This window comes from Macrobrachium nipponense, chromosome 3 (assembly GCF_015104395.2).
Source record: "Macrobrachium nipponense isolate FS-2020 chromosome 3, ASM1510439v2, whole genome shotgun sequence".
Lineage (NCBI taxonomy): Eukaryota > Metazoa > Arthropoda > Malacostraca > Decapoda > Palaemonidae > Macrobrachium > Macrobrachium nipponense.
Window position 1 is genome coordinate 106,574,432 of NC_087202.1, and position 26,507 is coordinate 106,600,938.

The 26,507-nt window shown below is 44.3% G+C and overlaps 1 protein-coding gene across 4 annotated transcripts in view; it reads right to left on the reverse strand.

The window, feature by feature from the left end:
• The window catches only part of LOC135221938 (structural maintenance of chromosomes protein 1A-like), a 55,137-nt gene that overhangs the window by 14,930 nt on the left and 13,700 nt on the right, over nt 1-26,507 (reverse strand). For all 4 annotated transcript variants that reach the window (XR_010316128.1, XR_010316127.1, XM_064259969.1 and 1 more), the window contains exons 4-6: nt 21,544-21,722; nt 16,846-17,023; nt 7,671-7,763 (exon numbers count right to left, since the gene is read on the reverse strand). Coding sequence is in view for 2 of the 4 variants with exons in the window: in XM_064259969.1 (XP_064116039.1) it covers nt 7,671-7,763; nt 16,846-17,023; nt 21,544-21,722 (450 nt within the window). In the remaining 2 variants the exon portion in view is untranslated. The remainder of the gene's footprint in view (nt 1-7,670; nt 7,764-16,845; nt 17,024-21,543; nt 21,723-26,507) is intronic.

Below are 26,507 nucleotides of genomic sequence, written 5' to 3' on the forward strand. Positions count from 1 at the left end.
GCAAGAACATGTTCCTGTTTGCAAGAGGCAACATAAAGTTATGGGTTTGTCTCTTGATGGCTTCCACTTCCCCCTCTTGTTGGGGGAAGTGGTGGATATTCGCTCCCATCCCTAGTGAAAGGGATAGGATGGGCTCTGTCGAGTAGCTCACCTGCATCTCGTCCTTATCCAGCAGGGGTGACGACCGTATCCCTCTACCCACAAGTCGAGGGGGAGAAAAAGATGGGAAGAGGAGCCAGTCACACTCTCATTCACTCATCCATTCTTACAGTCACACCAGGACTCGATGCTGTTCAGCCTGCAAGGGTCTGGGTTTTTGCTACACAACGTGTTGAGCAGCACACGGGGTCCCAAGGAAAAAGATCCAAGGACCTGTGGGCAATATCCGAAGGTTAGAAGGAGGTGCATGTGGTCTGGTTGGACCAGACCCCTGCCTTCAGTACCTAGGCCATGGAGAAGTTCTTGCAGAACACGAGGGAATGTACTTCTTCTAGGTCATCCCGGTGCTAACAAAGAGGCGTCAACACTCAGCCTGGGGTGTTGAGTTTCTTCAGATAGCGCCGTCGCACCCTCACAGGACAAAGCAGCATCTCCTTCGCATCGAAGGCGGGGAAGTCCATTAGGGAGGGGATTGGGACGAACTCGAACCGATCGTCAGGGACCGAAGGGTTCTGAGTCTTCGCTACGAAGTTCGGTACGAAATCGAGCGTCACAGATCCCCATCCCCTGGATGCTGACGTTCGCAAGAAAAGTCATGCAGTTCCCTCAGAGGAAAAGAAAGGAATAGTCGCATGACATATCCCTCTTCTCGACTTCGGTGATGTCCAGTACCCATACTGGTTTATCCATCTGCAGCGAAGTGTCTCGCATTCTTGTATCCCAATGCAGCGAAGTTCTTCATCTCGGTAGTGGATAGGACACTGACCACTCCATGGTGGGTGTCGATGGTATGGGGTACTGGGACAAGCCATTAGGACGAAGTAATGATTGATCTGGAAAAACCGAACTAAGTCCACAGCATAGTTCGTAACTGACTCGGGCCCTCTGCGTTCGGTAGTGAGGCAAGTTTGTCCAAGCATCCGAGCAAGTCACGTGACCTTCGCCTCCCTTTAAAGGGTTATGCCGAGAGACCAAACAAATCATGTATTTGTTTGTCACCGATGCCAAGACGGCGAGGTGATGATTCTTTCTTAAGGCATGTGCCCAACAGGCGAAAGTCAATTGCCTTCTAGAGACCAGAGGTCCCTGATGGCAAGACATTCTCATAGTAGTTGAATCTCAGCTAAGGAGAAACAACACTATGTGCCGTTGAAGACGAAGGTGGAAATTGAATGCAACCTACATCTTCACAGCCGAATCGAGAGGAGGATTCTCAAGATTCTGAACCTGTGCTTACAAATGACTGAAAACGCTCAACCGCTATTTCATTGCTGTCCAGTGAGGAGTCATAGTTTGCAATGAAACAAAGCGGGGCGTTGTTTTCAGTTAATGAAAACACACAAGGGAAGTACTGCCTGAAGAACTGCTTCTCATGGGCTGAACATTTGGAAGTAGAGCTGGCAGGTCGGGGGAGTAGGCGATGTCTTCCGATACATCTGTTACAATTCGGGTTGTGAACAATGAACAATTGCACACCTACGAATACAAGATATTTTGAAGACAAACTCAGATGTCTGCAGAAATCATTCCGCAAAATCGCAGTGCGATGCAAGCGGGAGACTAGTACAGACTTCTGTTACCGTGCGGTAAACACAAAGATGAAAGAGTCCAAGAGATATCTCTTTTGAAAATTCTCGCAATGTCGAAGGCGATGAAATCCGAGCGTCACAGCAGTAGATGGTCATTCATGTATGCAAGAATCCCCGTTAATCAGAGACCTAAGTCCGTGATTGTTGGGCGAGATACGGTTCGGTAGTCAATCAATGCAGGGAGAGAGAGAGAGAGCCGACCGTGCATCTCGGAGAGCCAGCTGGTACTGAGCTGCTATCGGGCAGTTCAATACACAGTAGCTCTTGCTGGCTTGTCATCCTGAGTTGCCAGGTAATCCATTCCATGAAGGAATGCGTTCGGCTAGAACCATCGAGCATCAAAAAATAAGCTCGAGCAATTGTATTTAAACGAAACGGATTTCGGTAAATACAAAAGCTAAGTTGGTGTTATCGTGACAATACCATAAGTATCTAAAATCGAAACTGGTAACTCCTGGGAGGTTGCAGGCAGCCCCGAGTTGCAGTTCAATTAGGATACTATTTGTCTCAGTCACAATCCGTAGAGTTAACTACGGTATGCGCCTACACCCCAGACAATTCAACTGCTTAACAGAATCATGTCACGAGGGTAATATACGTAGTATATTTGTAGGTTTCTGTCCAACGACCTCTATCCTAAATTCTTTTCCCTTCGAGGAATGAGAATAAGGATTGGAGATCAACCGCCTTCGTTCTCTAATCAAGAGTGTGAAGAAGTCTTCCCCGAAGGAAAGCTTCAATGGTGAACAGAATACCGAAGACGATAGTTCAAGCCAAACTGGATCTTCCCAATCCGTTCTTCTCTAGCCAGGGTTGGTCGCCTACTGTGAGATATTCTTCCTTCAGCAGCAGTGCTTCTTCCAAACGCTAGAAATTCCAGGAATTTGAGCATTCGGCGAGGTTCCCGATTATCGTGGTAACAATTACTAGGGATTCTCGTCTAGCCCACTCTGGACCGTGGTTTCGCCTAATTGTTTGGAGATTGTAAAAAACTTGAACACTCTTGAGAGTGCTAGAAATTCCGCAGAATTCTAAGCACTCGGCGAAACACCCCCCCGAATTCGTCAAACGATCATCGGTTGGTGGTCCTCCCAATTCCCGTAGAAATCTAGGATGGGGCAGGATCCTTCCTCAACGACTGGGGCTTATGTCAGGTAGAACACTAAGGTTCCCCCTCCCCCCGGTAACGCAGTCCCCAACATGGGATCCTACAGAGAACTCTCTGCAGGATCCCTCCCTTCCCTCGTAGCCGTAAGGAAAGAGGGAATGGGGGAGGGAATTGGATACTCGCTGCGCCTTACCAGCGGAACTAGAAGTTGGAGAAAAGAGTATGAGCAGCCATCACCTTGCGGCGATGGCCTTCCAGTCTGGGAAAACGTATTGTCAGGGAGAAAACGTTTTCCCCGAGGAGGGGTTACGAACTCGCACTGTAGGTAAGGGTCTGCTGCCACTGTGAACGTCGTCTGGGTGGGGCTGATCGACCTGACAGGAGAGAGCCGATACAGTCCTCTGACGCACGTAAAAACACCGCTGTCGCAGTAGAGGAGGAGGAAGTAGCCTTTCCGGTCTGACAGACCTCGGCGAGCCGTCCTGTCCGAAGGTTGATATTTTGGCACTTATTGTTATTTATATGAAAATATTTCAAAACTGATAAAAGCTATAACCATGGGTTGTTTTTAGTTGTATTCTACATAAAATTGCGCACGATTTCCATAAAATATAAAACTTTTAGTAACGATTTCCATATATAAAACTTTATGTAACGGCTAATTTAAAATGGTTGCAAACATTACGACAATCGGACGAAAGTTACCGCGCGGACGTAAGGAAAATTTTTTTTCATAAATTCACCATAAATCGAAAATATTGTGCTAGAGAACTTCCAATTTGTTGCAAAATGTAGGTAAATGATTGAATATTACTAAATATAAGTGTTTTAGCTTACAATTGCGTTTTTTTGACACATTTCGGTAGAGTCAAGTTTGACCGAAGGTTGAAATTTTGGCACTTACCGTTACTTATATGAAAATATTTTAAAACTGATAAAAGCTACAACCATGAGTTTTTGTTGTTGTTGTATTCTACATGAAATTGCGCACATTTTCATATATAATACTCCATGTAACAGCTAATATAAAATGGTGCAAAAATTATGTCAAAATGACGAAATAATTTCTGAGATGTGTCACTGATGCTTTTTAGTGCGATAATAAAGAAATTCACGCTTGCGCGCCTGGGTAACAATTGTAAAACAAAACAACGCCTTGATCCGTGAGCTCCCAGCATCCCCCAAGGTGCGAGATTCAAAAGTTTTTGCCTAGTAGGCCTATAACTATTTTTCCGCGAATTTTAAAACAAACTTTTTTATATCAACGTACCATACGTCCAATCGGCACCCAACAGACAATTTATGTCGACGTTTAATACAACCAATCAGCATTAAAGGGTTAAAGATCAAAGATGCCGCGGCCGTATGGTCAGACGGCCATGACCACCCGGACATTTGTCGGAGGGTAGGGGTGAGTTAACGTCTCCTGTGGCTGAACACAGTGCCATTAGAACCGGAGGGAAGAGAAAGTCAAGAGTTTCTGACTTTGTGAGGAGGCGACTGATTTGATTAGTCAATTCAATAACTTTTCTCGGGGAGCACGGAGACACCTGCCAGCATGCTTTCCCTGGGAATGACATGGTGTTTGGTTTGAAAAAGGATACAAAAGGGTGTATTGAATTAGGTCGGAAAAGGATACGAAAGTGTAATCAATTACCTTGTTCTAGTCATGTAGGGTCCATTTTACAACACATAAAATGCACGGATTGATGGAAAGATATGGATACCTCTTAGTAAATATATGCAGCCTGAATGGTGGGAATTAGCATACGTTGGGTTGACTCCAGAAAACTTCAAACCTTTACAGGTAAGAAGAATTCCCATGTTTTATATACTTGTTGGTATAAGCTGGTTTCTTCCTATACGAATATTGACCAAACACTTCAAAAGCTTGGTTCATTCGAAAGTATTGTGGAACCATTCTTCTTAATGAAATCGAATGGGAACTTAAGTCGAAAGGAAGAGGTGAATGTCTTTCTTTCGCCACTTAAGGCAGCCAAGCCTAAGTAGGGCACTTGTAACCTAAGATGCTATAGCCAGGATAATTGGGTAATAACTTTTAGCCTAACAAGTGGTTATATTCGTAGCCTATTCCAGCCAGTCCGAGTCTACTGCTACTATCTTAGTTAATCTGAGTAGTAGTTCTTAGCTTCAACTGTCCAAACTAACTGGTTTGGGTATGCATGTGCTGGCTTGGACCAGCTAATGGTTGCGGTTTGCCTTTCGAACCTGCATTTACTATCTTAGATTAGTCCGAGTGGTAATTGTTAGCTTAGCTGGGTCCGCTTAGCATAACTCATAGGTTAGGTGGTTCCGACATACATGTCAACTTAGCCTAACAGTGGGTTGATGACTTAACATGATCTGGTTGCTTGAACATGCCCTTATTATCTTAGATTGGGCGAATTAGTAAGGTTATAAGGCCGAGCATAGACTAGTGCCTAGGCTACCCATTCGGAACACTTTTACCACCATAGCCTAGAAGGTTGTGGTTGTAGTCTAGCATGGATAGCCCAAACTTTCTTGAATGGCTTTACCCTCACCTAAGTCATTTAGTTTCTAGATTAAGCTAGTCTATACTAGCCTAGCCTAGTTACGTGTACATCTCGGATGAACTTTACCTACCTTAAGTGATGGAGGAGTTAGCCTAGCCTTATTGGAAGTGTTAACATAGCCTAACCTAACCAAACCAGGATCCTAGCCTAATTGGAAGAGTTAACATAGCCTAACCTAACCAAACCAGGGTCTTAGCCTAATTGGAAGGGTTAACATAGCCTAACCTAACCAAGCCAGGGTCAACCTGGTCTTGCCAACTTAAGTTAGTCAATTCTTAATTGACTATACCTACTTAGACTAGTCCAAGTGGTTGTTGGCTAAGTTAACCTGGAATCTGAAAATGGGTCTCTTCCATACTGGTCCTAGTTTTCTATATTAAAGTCATGAACCTAATACAGAGGGTTTGAGCTTCAGTTGGGTAGAGCAAGGCGTTGGTACCTCATCATATCTGGAAGGGGAAAGTGGGGAGTTTCTCCCATTCTTCAAGAGTGAGGTAGGGTGAAGTGACGTTTGGTACAATTCTGAGCTAGGTTACTCGAGAATAGCAGGTCTACATCAGATCTATATATGGTAGTAATCCAGGTCTTAATATTAAATATAAAGGGAGGAGATAGAATTTGAAAAATGGTTATTTTCAAGATAAATCGCCCTGGCGTCACAAAACCGAAGGTCAGAGGCGAAAATCTTATGCGGTTTGGAGATATTCCAAGTCACCTTATCAAGTGGTATGAATATCAAAGTCCTGTCATTAAAAAATGGTATTAGCCGGCCGGCCCCCTTAAAGTATCTTAAGTTATACTCAGGATGTTGCCATATAACATCACCTGAGGATCACACATAACATCAGAATAAAAAGATAATAACTGATCACATAACCTGCCACTGCTGCCTATGTTTCCTGGAAGCCTACACATTGGGACAAAGAAGCCCAATAATTATACCATGTAGGTGACTCTTTCTCCCAACGTCGAGACCACAAACCTGCAAGCATTCCTGGCACATAAACCAGCAGGAGCCCCTACTTGCAGTGTTTTTCCAGTGCCACTCCCCCCATTCCAACATTCTCCATTGCTCACACAGGCAAAAGGGTGCAACTATCAGTGTCTGGGAGAAGAATTTGCTCATGGACAATAATCCTCTAGCAACAATTTTCTCACCTATTTTGAGAATGACCACCAGGTAGGTAGTAACCTGAAAGATGAAGATAACCAAAAGGAATTTCCAAAATACTATTCCAGAACACATCTGCTGTTAATCCCCTAGATTTCACTTCCAAAATACTATTCCAGAACACATCTGCTGTTAATCCCCTAGATTTCACTTAAAACTATTAGAGATTTCACTACCTTCTATTGTACAAAGAGAAAAGTATGAACTGGCAAGTTATTGTCCAGTATTGAGGTAAAAGAGCAAATGATTATAAGTAAATTAAGGACTATATTAATATAAAATCAACTCAAATGATGCAGCCAACCTATTCAACAGGACTTGTTTAATTAAGAGACAGTCTACTTTCTTTGAATAACAATAAAAAGTACATTACAAGTATTTTTCTGCATTTTAAGACTACCATACATCTAAAGGTGATAAGTACAGTGAATTAAAGTATAGAGATGAGGTAAAAAATTAAACTAGTTTATTCAAATCAAAGAAATACATGAGGAAAACCACTATCACGGCTCTGTACATCTCTTAAGTACAACCATAAAGATAAAGTTGGTCACAGAAAAAACATTGTTATAAACACTGAAAATTCTAACAACAGGGCGTTTATCTGCTTCTTGTGATATCCAGGAAGTCTCGCAGCATGAGAAGGCTTCGTGTTCACATACCCGGGAATTCCAAACAACAAATTGAAAACAACCGGGGGCCCAAACTAAACCGAAGCTTTAAAAGGACGGAGCAAACGCACGTCCTCCCACTTGAGAAAGGCGGGTAAGAAAATAAAACTAACAGGGTCACGAGTTAATGAGGGGTATGTGGGTGGCTCCACATGTCTCGTGACCAAGCACAGATGCCAATAGTCCCTTGCGTACACAATTATTTTAAACTTTACCGGTTTCCAGCTGGCACTGAGTATTTATCCTAATGTTAAGACCGAAGGTTTGTTTCGTATATGAACAAATGAGATTTTAAGTAGCTTTTAGTCTTTGTATGCCAAAGATACTGCACTATATAAAAAATATGGCCCAAAGGTATATCTTGACTAGGTATTTAAAAAAAAGAAAAAAAAACAGAAAAAAAAATTAACCACAAACCTGTGCGCCAAATGGATCTGCAGAATCGGTCTTCTGAAGAGGATAACCTTCTAGATCAAGAGTCAAAACCTTACTGATCAAACAGTCTCCAGGCTGAAAGAGAATTTTTCTTTTTTAATTAAAACTGAGAAATATCATGTGATCATTTTAAATTAATGCTCTGATGCCAAACATTGTCTGTGACAAATAATGATTTAATGCAAAAAGTGCACTAGAATGTTGCATGAATACAATGAAGCAGAAAAATTTTGTACACTCATTTCATATGTAGATAACTCCATGAAGGCAAACATATTCTGATGGTAATACTCTCTGGCTATTAACGCACTAAAAAAAGATAACATTAAAAAAAAAAGATGGGTTACTTGAGTGATGGTGAAACTAATGGTATTATTGACTATGTAATCTTATATAGAGTAAACATCCCCTAAAATATAATACTGTATGTATTGAAAAATGACTGACACAGGAACACCACTATAGGCAGTCCTCGGTTATTGGCGATCAGGTATGGGGGTAGTCTAATGCAGAAAATCTGCTATTTTTGGTGCCTAAATGCACCAATTTCTGGTTATCAGTGCCAATACTAATAGAGTATTGGCAAAGATACATACGTAACAAAGGCACCATTAACTGGTTATCAGTGATTCTCGCTTATCATCAAGCCATCGGAATGGAACCCTAGTCGATAACCAGGGACTGCCTTGTTTACAGTACTTGCTACCTCTAAATTTATATATCCTCTTGTTTTGCAATTGTACTAGCTATAGTTGTAAGCATCGTGTCCTAAATATTATTTCCATGATGCCATCAAGCACTGCTTTTATTCTCCTACGAGGTGGAATGGTAACATAACAATTTGTCGAAAATTGTATTTTTCCTAACTATACAAACCTGAGGTCCTTTAACAATAGGAAGGTACTTAGCGGCAGCTGAACCGGTCGTAAGCTTCGAGCAAGGGGGTTCGGTAGTTAACTACTTGTTCCGGCAGTTAGCGGTAAGCTTGACTGCGAGGAGAGGAGTCACTTTGCTTTAGGCCCAGGAAACGCAGAGTGAGGGGTGGCATGAGGTGGGACTATATGTAAAGGACCTCAGGTTTGTATAATTAGGAGAAATACAATTTTCGACCAAATTGTTATTTTTGTTCCCATACGTAATACACACCCTCGGTCCTTTAACAATAGGAAGACTCACTTATTGGTGGGTGGAATCTGAGTCTTATGAACAGACTGGTGTTTCGTCCTACCTTGGATTCCCCTCCCTGGTCGTAAGAGCAGAGGGAGGGATCCTAGCCTCTGCCCAGCTGATCGGTGTATACCGCAGGATCAGTGGTCAGAGTTCTGGACTGATTTATAAGAGGGAGGCAAGCGTACCTCTTATAAACAGCAAAAAGCAAGAACTAGTTCCTATTCAAGAGCCAAGGTAAAGTTAGGGGTTTGTCTCTTGTTGGCTTCCACTCCCCCCCCTTGTTGGGGAGTGGTGGATAAACAGTTCTATCCCTACTGAAAGGGATAGAATTGGGCTCAGTTGTGTAGCTTACCTGCATCGGCCTCCTATTCAGCGTAGTGACGACCGTGGTCCTCTGCCCACAGGTAGAGGAGAAGAATGAAGGAGGAAGAGAAGCAGTCACAATCTCTTTCACTCGTCCATTCATGCAGTCACACAAAGATGCGATGCTGTTCTGTCCACTCGGGTGCTTGGGTAGACTACACAATTTTGTTTGAGCAGCCACCACGGGTCCCAAGGAAAAAAGTGTCCAAGGACCTGTGGGTGATATCCCAAACAAAGGTAAGAAGGAGGTGAAGATAGTCTAGTTGGCCCAAACCCCTGCCTTCAGAACCTGCACCAGGGAGAAGTTCTTGCGGAACAAAACAAGGGTTGGTACCAATACCTCTGACTTCGTGGGCTCTCGGACGAAGGGTACGGGTGTCGTCACTGCCAGCTGTCTCGTACGCCCTCTGATCACCTCACAGCCAGAAAGAAAGTGTTCTTGGAAACTCCTTTCTTGGTAACCCCGGTGCAAACAAAGAGGCGTCAACACTCAGGCCTGAGGTGCAGAGTTCTCTTCAGATAGCACCATAGCGCCCTCACAGGACAAAGTAGCATCTCATTCTGAATCATTATCGGTGAAATCCTTCAGGGAGGGGATCGTGAAGGACTCGAACCAGTCGTCAGGGACCGAAGGATTCTGAGTCTTCGCTACGAAGTTCGGGACGAAATTGAGCGTCACGGACATTGAAGGAAAGACCATGAAGTTCCCCTACTCTCTTCGCCGATGCCAGGGCCAGCACGAAGAGGGTCTTGAGGGTCAGATCCCTGTTCTGAGGACTCTTGGAGTGGCTCGATGGGTCCGCGAGTCAAACTCCTAAGGACGAGAGTCACATCCCACCCCGGGGGGCCTGAGTTCCCTGGGTGGGCAAGACCTCTTGAAGCTCCTCATCAGGAGGGAGATCTCGAAAGAAGAGGAGATATCCACACCTCGCAGTTTAAGGACTAGGGCCAGGGTGGCTCTGTAGCCCTTCCCCTTAACTACAGAGACAGAGAGGAGCTTCTCTCGGCGAAGGAAGACGAGGAAATCCGCTACCTGCGGAAGAGTGGCTCAGAGAGGAGAGAGACCCCACTCATCAACCACTGAAGACGGACCACTTACCCTGGTAGACAGCTGCAGAGGAATGTCTGAGGTATCCAGCCATCTCTGGCTGCTGCGCTGCGAGAAAAGCCTCTCGCTCGCAAGAGATGGTGGATAGCAGCCAGCCGTGAAGACACAGGGACTCGACGGACAGGTGTTACCATTCTCATGTGCCAGGGGGGAGTTTCTCTTGGCGCTTCGGCAAGCAGAGCCAGCAGGTCTGGATACCAAAAGGCCTGAGGTCGTTTGGGCACCACCAGGATCATCCGAAGGTTCGCAGTGATCAGCGCCCTGCTGATCACTTTGCGAATCAGACAGAATGGGGGAACGGCGTAAACAGAGGTTGTCCCATGGATGTTGAAGAGCGTCCTCTGCGGCTGCTTATGGGTCCGGCACAATCGAGTAGAAAACCTGGAGTTTTCTGTTGTGCCGGGTGGCGAACAGATCCACGACTGGGCGCCCCCACAGCTTGGAAGAGGTGCTCTAAGCCTTTCCGCCACGTCTGGATGAAAGGGGGGACCATTCGGTTCCTATCACCCGATCCCATCGACCGGCTGAGCTTGTCGGCTACCACATTTCTATTGCCATGGAATGTAGCGGGCCAACAGCTCTACCGAGTGTGCCGCAGCCCACTCACGCACCTGCAAACGTACCAAAACTGGTGCAACAGCGGAGAGGACACTAGGCCCCCCTGCTTATTGACGTAAGTCACTACTGTGGTTGTTGTTTGCACATCAACACTACGAGTGTTCCACCAGACGGTCCCGGAACTCTTGGAGAGCGAGGAACGCTGCCTGAGCTCCAGGACGTTGATGCGAAGGTGCTTGTTGTGATGGTCCCACACACCTGCAGTCAGCAACTCCTCCAGGTGTGCGCCCCATCCCTCGGTCGATGCGTCCGAGAAGAGCAGCATCTCCGAGGGGGGAGTGCAAAGAGGCACTACTCCTCTTACGAGGTTCCCGTCGTCCAGCCACCAGGCTAGGTCCTGCCTCACCACCTCCTTGAGGGACATGGGGAAGAAGAGGGTCCCTTGGCTGTGACCAACACTCCTTTAGTCTCTTCAGTGGAGACTAGCTTCTCGAGAGATGACCGGTGGCCGATCACGACTTGCCACTGCTGAGCTGATTGCTCCTGTAGAGACAGGAACTGTCTTGCTGCCTCCCTGAACCTGCTGATCCGCAAATCTGCGGGGAAGACTCGCCCTGCTACCGTGTCGATCAGCATGCCCAGGTACTTCATCCTCTGCTTGGGTTCGAGCTCTGACTTCTCATAATTCACTATGATTCCCAGATCGCGGCAGAATTCAAGGAGTCGATCTCTGTCCTGCAGCAACTGCGAGCGGGAGCTTGCCAGGACTAACCAATCGTTGAGATACCTCAAGAGACGTATCCCTACCGAGTGGGCCCAAGCCGACACCAGCGTGAACACTCGCCCTGAATTGGTACACCGTTCCCGTTCGAGGATTGAAGCGGAGGTACTTCCTGGATGGATTGATGGATGGGTATCTGGAAATACGCGTCCTTCAGATCCATAGAAAGCATGAAGTCGTGAACCGAGTCTGGCGAACGAATCAGTTCAAGGGAGAGAGATCTATAACCAGGCGCCAGCCCCCCGAGGACTTCTCCACTAGGAAAAGGCGGCTGTAGAAGCCCGGCGACTGATCCTGTACGATCTTCACAGCACGTTTGCTCAGCATGGCTTCTACTTCCTGCCGAAGCGTCACGTCCTTGGTCAAGCCAGGAACGTAGGTTTTGCAGATGGACCGGGTTGGAGGTGAGGGGTGGCCAAGACTCAAAGGTTAGTAGATACCCCTCTCGAAGGACGTTACTATCCAGGTCTCCACACCGTGGCGCTGCCATGTTGCCCAATGGCTCGTCAGGCACCCCCCACTTCCGGCAGCAGGTGAGGGGGAACGCCGTCCCTAGCATTTCCCACCTCTCTTCGGCTTTTCTTCCCAGCTCCCCCTCGTGAGAAGGAGGCCTGGGAGGAGGGCTGGTGACAGGCGCTCCTTGAAGAAGTTGAAGGCAGAGTCTTTCCTCTGGGCTTCGACGATGCGATCGTCTTGGCCGCAGAGGAAGCGCTAACCAAACTCTTGGCCTTGGCCACAGTAGCTCGAGGCTGCCCAGACGCCTTCGAGACTGCCTGGCGTACCTAAACAGTCACTGTTGTCAGTGCGCCGTACTTTCCACCGCAGTGTCCACCATCTCTCTGGGAAGAGAGAAGAGGAAACTCCGCACCGGTCCGTTGCGAAGACCCAGAGCCACCTCATGCCCGGCCGCCCTGGTCACTCGGGTGAGAACAGCGTCTCTACGCCGAAGAACCAGGTTGGCCCACAGGTTAGCCGTCTGGTGGGCCAGGTAGGCAATGGCCCTACCCCCAAACTGGCACAGTCTCACGAAAGCCAGGTCCCCTTCAGAAGTGATGTTCCCTACGGAGGCCGCAGTTTACGACACTGTGAGGGACCACAGCTCGAGCCAAGAGACGCTTGGAATGCTGCCATTGCGGTAGATTCCAAGGGAAATGCCTCCTGCTGCGAGAACCAAAGGTTCTCCGACAGGAGCTGCGGCAGAGACAACCCCGGAGTTAGCCTGGCTAGCTCCGGGTTAACCTGTATGGGCGCAGAGGGTCCCCTGAAGGCACATAGAAGCACCTCCGTCGCTGGTAGGAGGTGGAGGAAGGAGCTTAGCAGAATCTACCAGACCGAAGCGAACCCTCCTGTCCGGAGACGAGAGCGTCCACTTGGCCTAGTATGCTGCCGGCCAAGGCTGATCGCGGCAGACCCACCACCATCCTGGGTTCCTTCTTAGGTCCCCAGAACGCCTCCAAGCCTGATGTGGGTTCGGTAGGTGGGAGCAGCGATCCTTCCTGAGGTCGTTGTGCTGACGAATCAGCACAATTACCTCCGCGAACGACCTCTGGATCTCGGGAGTGACTGCCATCCTGTGAGACAGACCGTCAAGCCCTTCCAACAAGACAGGAGACCCTCCTCCTTCCACAGGAGGAACCACGACAGACCCCTCCTGGTCTCCTCCTACCACTTGCGTATACGATCTGGTGGTCCGAGACCGTCCGATCGCCAGATTCGTAGGGCGTCATGGCGGGATTGCGAGGGGCGCGCCCATCGTGATCACTCCTGATTGCCTCGCTCTTCCGGTAAAGCCCGAGGAAGTTGAAGGGATCAAAGAGGCAGACCTGACGCTCCCCCCACGCCCACGGGGGCCGCATGCTGAGGGGGCTGCAGGCGATCGCCAACCTGCAGTGGCGATCAGGCTGCAGGCCTGGTCGAGCTGCTTGGAACCAAGAACAGCGGCGATGGTCCCCGAGCGTCAGAGGAGCTGCTGCTGGTCCCCCTCTCCGCCTGGTCCCGGTAGGAGCAGCGTCAGGGGACCTGCAGAGTCCGCTGTCGCGGTGGGAGCGAGGCCTGTTCTCACCGGCGCGCCATGCCGCTTGGACCAGCTGAGGCTGGTTTGGGCGACCGAGGGGACCACTTCCTTGCCTCAGCCTGCGAGCAGTCTGGGACCGTTGCGTCAATCCTGGGTACCAGCGCATCGCCGTGAGAGCAATCGCCAGTCTGGTGAGAGTCGCCTGAGCAACCCCCGCCAGTCTTCCGCCCTGTGCCTGGATCCTAGCGCTAAGAGGACTCGGATGCCTGGGTCTTGGCTGTCCAGTCACCCGCAGGTGACCGTACACTAGGTGACTCTCGCGAACGAGAGGCCGAGACGGTACCTGGCGTCGAGGCAGAACCTCTGGCGCCAGGTGAGGAAGTGCTGGTGTTAGCTGACACTCCTCCGGTCCCCGACTTCTTCCTTGCGAAGAAGAGACGGGACCGTTCCCAAAGAACAGGAGGACTGACGGAAGTCCCAATCGTCCCAAAGTAGTGGACGGACCCTTATAAGTCTCAGCACGAGCCCCCTTTTGGGGGAGGAGGCAACCTTCTCCTTCTTCGACTGTGGGGCATTAGAAGTTGAAGGGGAAGCGGCGGCAAGCGACGACAATGAAGACGAAGACGACACCTTCCTCCTCTTCCTCTTCGTCAGCTTCCTCAGCACCACCGTCATGTCTTCCAACCAGGACGGAGCCGGGCAGTTGCCTAAGCAACAGGGACTGACTGCACCTGTTTGGAAGGACCTGGGGTGGGAGCAGAAACACCACGGGCAGGAACGACGGCGGCAGGAACTGGTATCAGGGCTGGAGCGGCAGCATACTCAGGAACAGGAGGCAGAGCAGGAACCCGGCAGCATCCTCGCACAGGAGACAGGAGGCAGGTCTAGAGGAGAGCGTTTTGGGACACTGGAAGTCCGGGGCTGCAGCAGAAGCGGCAAACCCAGGTGGCAGCGTAGCAGTGGGCATCGAAACCTCCGGCAGCAATGCTTGCACGGCGGCTGTCGGGGTCACCGTGGCTACGTGCCGAGTGTATACAAGGTGTGGCGGAGCAGCGTAGCCCGGCGTGGACACCGTCATGGTAGTCGGCCCGTGCATTACCGGCATGGCCCCTCTCACCAGGTGACTCAGCAGCCCCTGGACCGCTGGTGTCCCTTGCAGCCCCCGATGAGTACCAGGCCCGTCCAAGATCGTGGCTAGAAAGTTCGAGGAAGGAAAAGTCGGGTAGATAGGTGGGGGGGTGTCTCCCTCGCTCGGGGGGGGGACAGTTTCTCAGCCCGAGCGAATGGAGGACCCCGAGTACAACTGGATGTCAGGGTATCTCGCCCCCTCCTCCCCGAAGGGGAAGGAGCCATACGAGGGAGCCGAGATGGAGGGAGAAAAGAGGAAACGTGTCAGTGATCAAGGGAGTAGCCGGAGAACCCTCCGACGACTCCTTGGCCGGCTTGCATGGCTTCTTCCTCCCCCCATAGCGCTCCCACTGCTCCTCCGTCCAAAAAATACAAATATCACATGTCTCAGTGCGAGAGCATTCTCGCCCTCTACACCGAGTACAAAAATCATGAGGATCAACCTCTACAGATGAGCGGAAGGCCCCACACTTACGGCCCCCAACACCAGGGCACAATCTGCGGTTGATGGGGGGGGCGAGGGGGTTTCTCCGGCTCTTGTTCCATATCCATAACAAAATGAATACAAAAAGAAAGACACGCACTTACTTTTATACTTGCAAAAGCACAGAAGTAAAAGGAAAAGCGAAAGTCTTCACGCAGTGAAGCAAACCAAGCATACGACAGAAGCGGGCAGAGAGACTAAGAGCAGCAACGTCCATCCACTAGCGCGGCTGAAAGCAAAGTGACTCCTCTCCTCGCAGTCGAGCTTACCGCTAACTGCCGGACAAGTAGTTAACTACCGAACCCCCTTGTTCAAAGCTTACGACCGGTTCAGCTGCCGCTAAGTACCTTCCTATTGTTAAAGGACCGAGGGTTTGTATTATGTATTGGAACAAATAAAATTTAGGCCAAAGGCCAAGAGCTTGGACCTAAGAGGTCATTTATCACCAGAAATTATGATGAAACACTTGTTAGGATAGGGTGAAAAATAAATGGAAAAGAGTATGAATGGAATTTTAGGAAAGGTTTATCATCATTATTGGCTACATACAGTAATAATGCACGCATGCCTAAGTGTAAATTTACACTCTCTCTCTCTTTCTCTCTCCCTATAATCTGACTATTTTTATAACTGAAAAAATCTGCAATTTTTTTTTCTAAATCCAGATCCCAGACAAAAAATAGGGGGAGAGAGAAGAGCGAGAGAGAGAGAGAGAGAGAGTGTGTGTGTGTGTGTGTGTGTGTGTGTGTGTGTGTGTGTGTGGGGGGGGGGGGGGGGGGGGGGGGGGGGGGGGGGGGGGGAAGTTTTGGGTCAAAAGTAAGGTGATGGACCTGCTTAATGAAGGAAATGATGCTATAATAATTTAGGAAGAAACAGGCAGGGAGAATTTAACAGCTCTTCAGAAAAAGAAAGTCAAGCAACCTTTTGCAATAACAGACTGCTAATTTCTATATAGGCACATCTGGCTGATGCCCCACATTTATTGGAGAGGAGGAAAGGGATTCTCATGTGGTTCGTGGGAAAAATGTTAGTTGATTTACCCTTCTATACGAGCCTGCTAGGAAGGATAAAGGCTTTTTGACATTTTCCACAACAATAATTCCATAAAAAGACGGAAGCTTCCTTGTAAGGAATGGAAAGTGGATCTAGAAAGGAAGTAAGTGTGGAAATTCAATCATACTGTGAAAGGAAACAACTGATTCAATATTTCAACTGCCATATGGTACAGGTATAAAAATTGGGAGAATCTAGATGTATAATGACTGGATTATGCCAGTTCTTATTCAATGGGTAATCAATTCTGAATGACTGCTCCATAGTGAGAATTAAAATCTAGATATGAATCTGGAGTATTATAAATCTTCATTAAACTCTTTCTTCCAAAAGACCATTCCTTAAGGTAAAATTTTATTTTTAAAAATGCTAAAGAAGTGAAGAACTTCATAAAAAAACCATAAGAAATGCAAGATCTTGCACTTTTTGCTTCATAAATTACCAAAAGCATTTAGCTGAAAATAAACCTGGAATGATAAATATGAGAAATACACTTACATCTGGACAAATTCCAACAAGAGCATCTGCATTCTGGTAAAATTCTTCTTTTAAGGAGATGACAATGGTCTGCAAGTGGCTCTTCATTTCAACAATATATGAAGCAACTTTACCTATGTTTGTGTTGTCTAGAGCAGCATCAATCTCATCAAGTACAAAGAATGGTGCTGGCTGATAGCTGTAAAGAAAAGACCATGTTTAAAAACTTTAAGTCTTTGTGTGAAAGTATTATTTGATATTATGGCATCTAATAATTTAGCCAACTTTGTCAAACTAAAATGACCACTGTATCTTAAAGTTCTCTTAATGCATACAAAAATTTCTAGAACACAAAGAGGGTTGCAACTGATTTTGGACTTTTTCATATTCCTACTATGCCCTAAGACTAAATTTACAAGGAATAAATACCTTAAAGGCTATAGGCAGTCCCCAGTTATCAGCGGGGGTTCCTTTCCCAACAGCGTGACAATAAAAATCTGTGGTAACAGCACTTATCAGTGCTGATTAAACATATCAGCACTAATATCCAGCTATTGTTGTTGCTAGATGCAGCTCTGTAAAACTGGATCGCCAACAACCAGGGACTGCATGTACTCCAAATTTAGAACTCTCATGACCCCTACATGAGTCAAAGGGACCAGTTATTAAAAATATGCAATTATGCAATTTTTAAAACAAATTTATTCCTTTGGTAACAACTAATCACTTGACAACTATAGTGAGGTGTTAACTTTTTTCTTCCTAACTACAAAACAAATTATGAGAAACTAGCTCACCACATACACATCTGGGCTCTCAAGTCTCTCCATCAGAAAAATATTACCATACCAAGTGTAGTCTCACCCACCAAAGTACACAGTCCATGGGGTCAGAAGGGCACATTACCTCAAAGTTTTAGCACTAAAAACCTGAATAGCAGTTTAGAGCAAGAAGGTTTGCTCTTATTCAAGCACTAGCTATCAGGGAACTGGAAACAACAAATTACTGAGTAACTGTGTCTTGAGTCCACGAGTTCTGAAGACTAACAATGGGTCAAGAAATGGACTGGTATGTTATTAAAATTATAGTCTGTATTGTACAAGGAATTGATTCAATTTAGGGATCAAAGCCTCTTACTCTTTCTAACATGGTATAAGAGACTAGTGCCCTAGATGAACATTCTGTGCTACAAATGACCAAGATTAGGAAGAAATGTCAAAGTCCACAGTATCCTCTCCTCTTTGAGGGTGTAATAATCTGAACCACAGCTGCATGAGGCCAACTGAGAACATATCAATTTAAGAGTCAGGACCTAAAGATAAAACACATGACAATTGAAGATCACAAAGTACAACTGGTGATAGAATAAAATTTCCAAAATTTCTTTTTAGGCCAGATTTGTAGCTATAGCCGTACCTTCATGACCCCTGACTTTTAAGCTGAAAGCTATGAGTTTGGAAATACTATCATAAACCCTTAACATGACTAGAAATTACAGCACTGTCTATGAGAAGTGCCAACAAATCTACAATAAACTATTATGAAAATTTGTTTATTAACAAATGCCGAACTACTGAATATACTCATGTATCATGCGACTTTTGAAGACCTAATTTAGAAGCTAATTTTATGGGGGTCACATCATATATGAGTTATAAAATTAACATATGTAATATTCACAAAGTATCCTATCATAAATACTACAAACATAACAAATATGCATCTTTTCCATGGCTCTTTTGAAAAATTATGATTTACTTCACTGTATCCAATAAAACCGTATGCACTTTTTTTACTACTATAGTGGGGTCCGGTACCCAGGCGGTGAGGCTGGGTGCCATGGCCCCAGACAATGTGACTGTACTGTAAAGTAACAGTTATCTAACACCGGTGTTTCTTTGCTGAGGTAACACTCTATAACTTTATATTTCCTTTTCTTGTTATTTCTTATGTTGTTGTACCTGCCCTACTTGTCAGAACGTGAGAATTCACAATTCAATGTTTACTGTAAACTACCAACCGAGTGGTAGTTTTGCCGGATGTAATTTTCACCCGTATCTTACCATATTCAGCAACGATTTGAAAATACCTTGGTCTTGTTAGTTAGGGAAAGACCCACTCTCCTTCACCCCTCTTTAACTGCTAATGATGATAAATTGGTCTGTCAGCTGTTAAGCACTTTCATGGGATTCCGCACCGGTGAAAAGTGCTTACAGACAACACAGACAGACAGAACAAACTACTGTTTTTTTGTAATAAGATTATTATATTATATAAAATACAAACATAGCAATCAATATTTTGGTTTAGAAATCAACTGAGGGCGATTACAAGGCAAGTTTATTTTGCCTTATTGAACTCACATCAGAGCGATTTTCTTGCTTCTCGTTACCGTAAATGAATCTATAGATACTCTACATTATACAGTTTTCAAGTCAAAATATGACTTGAAAACGTATCGTTGTGAATGAAACTTTGTTATTTTTTCGTTAGTAGATGGCACTGGGGGCATGTTTATTGAGTATAAAAAAATCAACAGATTCCATTCACTATTTTCACTTTATTTCATTATAATACTACGGGCTTTACATATTTATCATTTATTAAATTTGTGGGAGTTTCGTCCATGTCGCCGATGCATGATAATAATCATGCCATTAGCAGATGAACATTGTTTCTCAGCTTCAGCTACAACTTGCACGTTAAATTTAGCAGTATATTTCTTTGCCGATCTTTTCTCTAAAGCAAATAAGGATATAGTAATGTACAAATATATCAGTTCTATTCAACTTAACGTCATTTGTAACATTACTACGGTTATTTTTCACTATCACATGATGGCCAAAATGCAAGCAAACTTGCTGTTATCCAATTCAGTTGTTCATAACAAATCAGCTGTTTCTCATTCGGTTTTATGGCTGAACGCATTTACACAAGTATGTATAACATTACTAACGATAGTTTTAGCATTTTCTTTTACTATTTTTTAATTTTAACTAGAAGATGGGACACATAAACAGAAGTTAAAGTTTAGCCTAATGTAATCTGGTATATAAAAAAATGAAACTTGTATGATACATAGATAAATGTAGAGTCACTTTTTAAGGGTGAAATTTGGGGGTCGCATGATACACGAGACTGCGTGTTACACAAGTATATGCGGTAATCAATTTAAAAAGGATAAAATTGCTGAACTGAATCGCCTACCCAAATACTGTATCATGATTCTGCTAACTTAGTTCCATGAAGATCTAAGGAAATGATTACAACACAAAGCCAAGAACACAAGCTATAACCAATAATAAAGTTAAAAAGAAAAGAATCACGAAGATTTGATTGTACTTGTACTAATGAATGAATTTACATATTTCTAAGTGAAAATCAGACTACAGTGAACCCGCTGTATTTGCGGGGCGTGTGTGTGTGTACCAGATAACCCCCCCCCCCCCCCCCCCGCTAAAATCTGCGAATACTTAGAACCCCTATAAAAATGCTTAAAACTGTGTATTCCAGGAAGAAACATGGCTGACAACTGAAAACAAACAAATAATGCCTTCCTCCCCTAAGAAGAGAAGAAATGTATCCTGAGAAGGAAAACAAATATATATATTTGTAAGGGATAAGGAAAGGCAACTCTAAGCCAAGATGTACAAATGAGCTGGATTTTTTTTTGGTTGGAAATTGAGCTGACACACCTGAGGGCAGTTATAAAATGAGGGAAGGGGTTGTCATTGCTTAAAATTCTTGTTTCTGGAACTGCAGTTTAACTCATTAAGGATACTTTCAAGTTGTTATAATTTTGAAATTCTATTAATTTAACTTAATGGGCAGATAGGCTCTCATGAGTAGTAATAGCAGGTTATGGGTGATGGAGGGACTGATCCTGGGGAGAAGCAATAATACTCGCCTTCGATTTGAAGGGAATCAGGTGGGAAGAGGTGCCACTAATTCTGTAGCCCATAAAATTCACTAATGGCTACTTTTAGACTGGATAAGATGAGACTGGGCAGCTCAGGGCTTAGTTTTGGTCTAGACTTCAAGGGACTATGTACTGCCCTTCTCTCTCAAATGACGTCTTTTTGTAATGTTGCTAATAAATATACCAAGGGGTTGCTGTTGGTTTTATTTCTTATCATAGTATGTCAGTTATAAATATAATTATGAGAAGTGCAAGGAAATTGAAAAACATATATAAAGCCAAAAAAGCTACTGCATCTTTGTTCTCGGTAAATTTATATAAATATTTTAGACGAAAATTGCTCAGAATTTGTTACTAATTTTATTTCTTATCTGTTTTGATATTGTGTGATCTGTAATTATAATTTTACAAAATATAATAAATGAATTTATTAGAAAAACCATGTATAGCTTCATAAAATTTATGATCGTCTCCAAAAGAGGTCCCACAATGGGTTGTCAATAGTCCTTTGTTTTCAACTTCTAATGAATGGTAAGGAAATTATTTTTAGAATTTTTTCTTACACCATGCACATTTGTATATCTTCCTCTTCCCATTGATGAGTTTTTTAAATTTTATTTTGCTGACCCTCAGCATTACCAGCTGGGGTGGTATACTGCACACAGATAAATTACCTGTCCACTAAGGGTTAGTAAGCCAATGGCAATGTACATAACATGGTCAGAAATCAAAAGGATTAACCACGCCCCAAAAAAGTCCATCAATTTTTACCAATATAAGGGTTGAACAAAATCACTGACCTGTGAATTGCAAAGAGTAAGGCTAAGGCTGCAATAGTCTTCTCTCCACCAGACAAGTTGGACATGGGCTGGAATCTCTTGCCAGGAGCAACACAATTGTAATTGATGCCATCTAAATAGGGTTCCTCTGGGTTTTCAGGTCCAAGGAATGCTTGAGCAGAAGGATTTTTTGCAAGAGCCTTCAAATACATAAAGTACTTAGTATTTCAACAAAACAAATCAAACATCTACCAAAATTAACCATAACATAAATCCTGGGAAACTGTTAACACTCTTATATTAATCACGATTAATTACTTGATTGCTCTGAAAACTGTCAGATCAACAATTAAAATACCTATAAAGATTGCAAAGATTCCAGTAGCAAGCTTCATGGACAGTTTTTCTTTAAAAAAAAAATAAAAAAAAAAATGGGTACCATTTATCTTGAACTGCACCGTGGTTTCTAACATGAACTGTCTTCCTTATGGTATCATTACATGCAGACAGAATACCAGATTTTAATCCATTGCAGGCTTGAAAGTTTAGATTGAATAAGTTTTCATAATCTCTTCAGCTTTCTTTCACCCTTTTCTTACACATTTTTCACCCTACTCTATAATTTTAGGTATGAAATTTTACTGATAAAACAAAGCTAGAGAGAGAGAGAGAGAGAGAGAGAGAGAGAGAGAGAGAGAGAGAGAGAGAGAGAGAGAGAGAGAGAGAGAGAGCTGGCTAAATGGATACCATATAAGTGGTGTGGGGGTGAAACTTCATGTTCTATATAAAGAATATAACAGATGGTTTTGTATGAAATGCTCAAAGGTGAAAAAAAATTAATAAGACTGTTTGGTTTGAACCATCTATTGACCCATCCTTTAGGGTAATTAAAGTGTCTATTATTATTTACCATTCTGTTTCTTCTCCTTCCACATGAGTGGGGAAGTTGGAGGGTGATACGTAATCGAGTTATTTTAAAAAAAATTACAAACTTTTTACTAATTTGTATTTTTCATAGCTAACAAAACTGAGGTCTAAACAATAGAATAAATCTTCTGGCACCAGCTGGAAACCAGTTAAAAACAATCAAAAACTGTAAATGCAAGGAATCTGTTGCATATGGCATCCACAGTGTAGATTGATGTTGAAGCAAGTCGAGAGAGTGAACTTTAATCCTGTGATGCATCTGTCTTTCTTCCAACCAAAGATGAAACATAAGAGGGGTGGTTAGAGGTGAGCATTCAATGTTAAGACCTCAGGGTTTGTTAGCTATGAAAAAACAAATCGATGAAAAATTTGTTATTTGTTCATACGCGGAACAAACCTTCAAGTTCTTAACAATAGGATAGACTCATAATTGGACAGAGATATGAGAATCCTGAACCGACTGGAGGTTCAGCACACCCAATATTTCTTCTTAGAAATGAGATTGCTAAAGAAGAGGACCTAAGCCTTTGAGATGTTAGATGTGTGGATATCTAACACTCAGTCCACTGGGTTCAAATACGATGAAATATGACCAGATTCATAGCATTCATGGAAGTTCAAAGAACTAAAAATGTTGCAGGCAACAAACCATGTCAGCAACAAGAAACTGGTTGTCACCATTCCTCACTCCCCTTGCTGGCGAGAGGAGTTTAAGCTACTGAGAAGCAGATTTGCATATTGCATGGAACATGAAAAGTGCATCAAGCCAATTCCATTGTATGATGTGTCTATTCTTCAAACTGCCAGTAGGTACAATGACGGGAGAAAAAGTTGAAGAAAAGAGGCAAGTTAACTCGATCCCTCATTTCCTGCTCCACATAATCATCTTAGGTAAGATGCAAACTGTTCTGTCAGGGCACTGAATGAGTCACATTGTTGAACAGCCACCACGTTCTTCATGTAGAAGAAAGTGAAAGTGGTCTGACAGAGTATGAACCAGCATTCACATCCCATGAAAAGATAAGTACTTTAAAATGCCGTGAGGAACTTATTTCTCTGGTGTCAAGAGCTTCTGCATGCACCAAATTGGTGGGAGAACTTGATGATGAGTCAGTTTATCTAATCACCTTGTGTAGAAAACTGAAAGGGTGCTCTAGGACACCTCCTCCTGTCCTGTGTTACATGAAGCCTACATCACCTAACCTCTAGGAGATGAATCGTCCAGATAATGGCACAGTGCTTGAAGGGACCCTGAGGCTTCCAACCACCCTTCCAAGGAAGCTAAGGTGAGAAGGAAAACTGCTTCCAAAGTCAGTTTCCTGGGAGATATTGATGCATGGGCTCAAAGGAGGTTGAGAGAGAACACTCAGTACCAGAGTAAGGTCCCAAGTAGGATGTCAGTTCTCCTATGTAAACATGACCGCTCCAAGCTCTTGAACCCCACAGAGTTCTGAGGGCAGAGAGAGGTCCACATCCTTCAGACAAAACTAATCACAAGTAAATCCTCTCTTCTGTTCTGAAAAACACTCAGAAGATCTTGTCTACTTAACAGGAACTCTGAGTAAGATTAACCCTTCGATGACACCAATCACATCAGCAGACGGCTCATCTTGTATACAGCTGATGAAGTCCTCTGAAGTAATGGCCATGCATCTGTATCAAAGATCTCCTGAAAGAAATAATGGACCAACTCCTGACATGAAGAGATAAAGATCTTAGTGATTGGTAGCATCTCTCCACAAAAGACCACTCAACTTGGGTTAACCTAAGACTTTTTGAAGCTTGACAAAGGGAGTTGCCCTTAATTCACACCCTGAATTTGTTCCTGCACTCAGGAGCCGTCCTCTCAAAGAGCTCCTGGCTTGGGGGCATGGAGCGTACAGAACAACTAAGTCCACATCACGTGATGGAGCTGAATGCAACTTTTCCTGAGATTTTAGAAGATTCGAGGAAGAGATGGGGCACTCCATCGTTCTACCTCCTAGAGAGTTCCCAGAAGGAGAGTACGTACAGTAGTGGCCTCAGGATACGAAATTAATCTGTTCGAAGCGGCCTTCGTAACCAGATTTTTCATATCTTGAACCACTTTTTACATATAAAGTACCTAATTCGTTCCAACCCTAACAAAAACACCACAGTAAATTTTATAATAAAGCTAAATTGACCAATAAACAATGAAATACAACAATTTGGACCATTCAATACCTAACAAACTACTATACTAGATGTACGGTGAAATAAAATGTATTAGTGTACATGGTACAAGAAATACTGTAGTAAAATGTGGAACCTTACCTTTCGAGTGAATCGATCTCGAAAGTGGTGACGGAGGAGGACAAATGGCAGAAAACCTGAACACTCAACTTTACGAAACACATTAAAAAATGGCAGAAAACATTAACACTAAACTTTTACAAAACACATTAACAAATGGCAGCAAAACATTAACACTTAACTTTACAAAAAAAACTTATATAAAATTTATTTATTTATTTATTTTGTTTACATTTTTTGTATTATTTTATACATATAAGTTTTTTTATTTATTTATTTCCCCCCCCCCCCCCCCCCCCCCCCCCCCCCACCCCCCCCCCCCCCACCCCCCCCCCCCCCCCCCCCCCCCCCCCCCCCCCATTTCAATTTCTTTGAGGCGTTCAGCGCTAAAACCCACACTCGCCACATTTAAAAAATGGAGAAAAAAAGGCCTTAGAATGTGTAAATATAAAAAGAAACCAAAACTATTTTATTTTTCCATTATATTTTCTTCAGGTTTGAATTTTTGGAATGTTTAGGACCCCAAAAGTATAATGTTTATATATGAACAATAATTAGACTGTGCACAATTTGATTGACTGATTGATTGCATGATTGATTGTACAATTGATGAGCAAAATTAATGCTGAAATTTACTTAAGTTCAGATCATATAATGCAAAATTGAACGATATTCTCATCATCAAAATATACACTCACTTACACCATTCGAAAGAGGAAAGAAAGGGATTCCAGATGTACAATAAAAGGCATTTCTCAAATTTGTGGCGAGTGTGGGTTTTAGCACTGGACGCCTCATTTCTTCACCACTTTCAACTTTCCGTTTTTTCGTATCACTGCTTACTACTACTACTACTACAGCCCGCTTTAAAAATTAATCCAAGGTGCATGGCCTCCAACTGCTTCAGGTCATCCGTCATAAGCTCCTCTTGGTGCTCCTCGATGTCACTGATGTCGTCCTTGTCGACGACCAGCCCATGGACTTGCCGAGAGCAATGATCTCGTCAAGATCCAGCTGTGAAACAGTTTCAGGATTGTCTACTGTTTCTGAATCTGCATCAGCTTCGCCCATGTCGCAATCCCTCTAAGTCTCGGGCGGATATGGCATCAGGCCAGAGTTTCCTTCACAAAGAATTCAAGGTTTGCCTTGAAATGACAATTTGTTGAAATTGCAAACCTGAGGTCCTTTTTACAATAGGAAGGTAACTAGCGGCAGCTGGGACGGTCGTAAGCTTCGAACAAAGGAGTTCGGTAGTTAACTGCTTGTCCGACAGTGGGGCGTGTGCAGCGCGACTGGGAGGTGAAGAATCACTGCTTTAGGCCCAGGAAAAAACGCAGTGAGGGGTGGCATGAGGTGGAACTATAAGTAAAAGGACCTCAGGTTTGTATAGTTAGGAAAAATGCAATTTTCGACAAATTATCATTTGTTCCGGTACGATATACAAACCATCGGTCCTTTTACAATAGGAAGACTCACTTCTTGTGGGAGGAATCTGAGTCTTTTGAGAACAGACTGGTGTTCGCCCAACCTTGGATTGCCTCCTTGGTCGTAAGAGCGAGGTATCCTAGTTTCCCTCGCTTTGGTTTTGATGTCCAGTACCCATACTGGTCTATCTGTCTGCAGCGAAGTGTCTCGGATTCTTGAATCCCATTGCAGCGAAGCCTCTCGTGGTCTCGTATCCCCCTGCGGCGAAGTCTTTCCGTCTCCATGGGCGATAGGACACCGACACTCCATGGTGGGTGTCGATGGTATGGGTACTGGGACAAGCTAGTAGGATGAAGTAA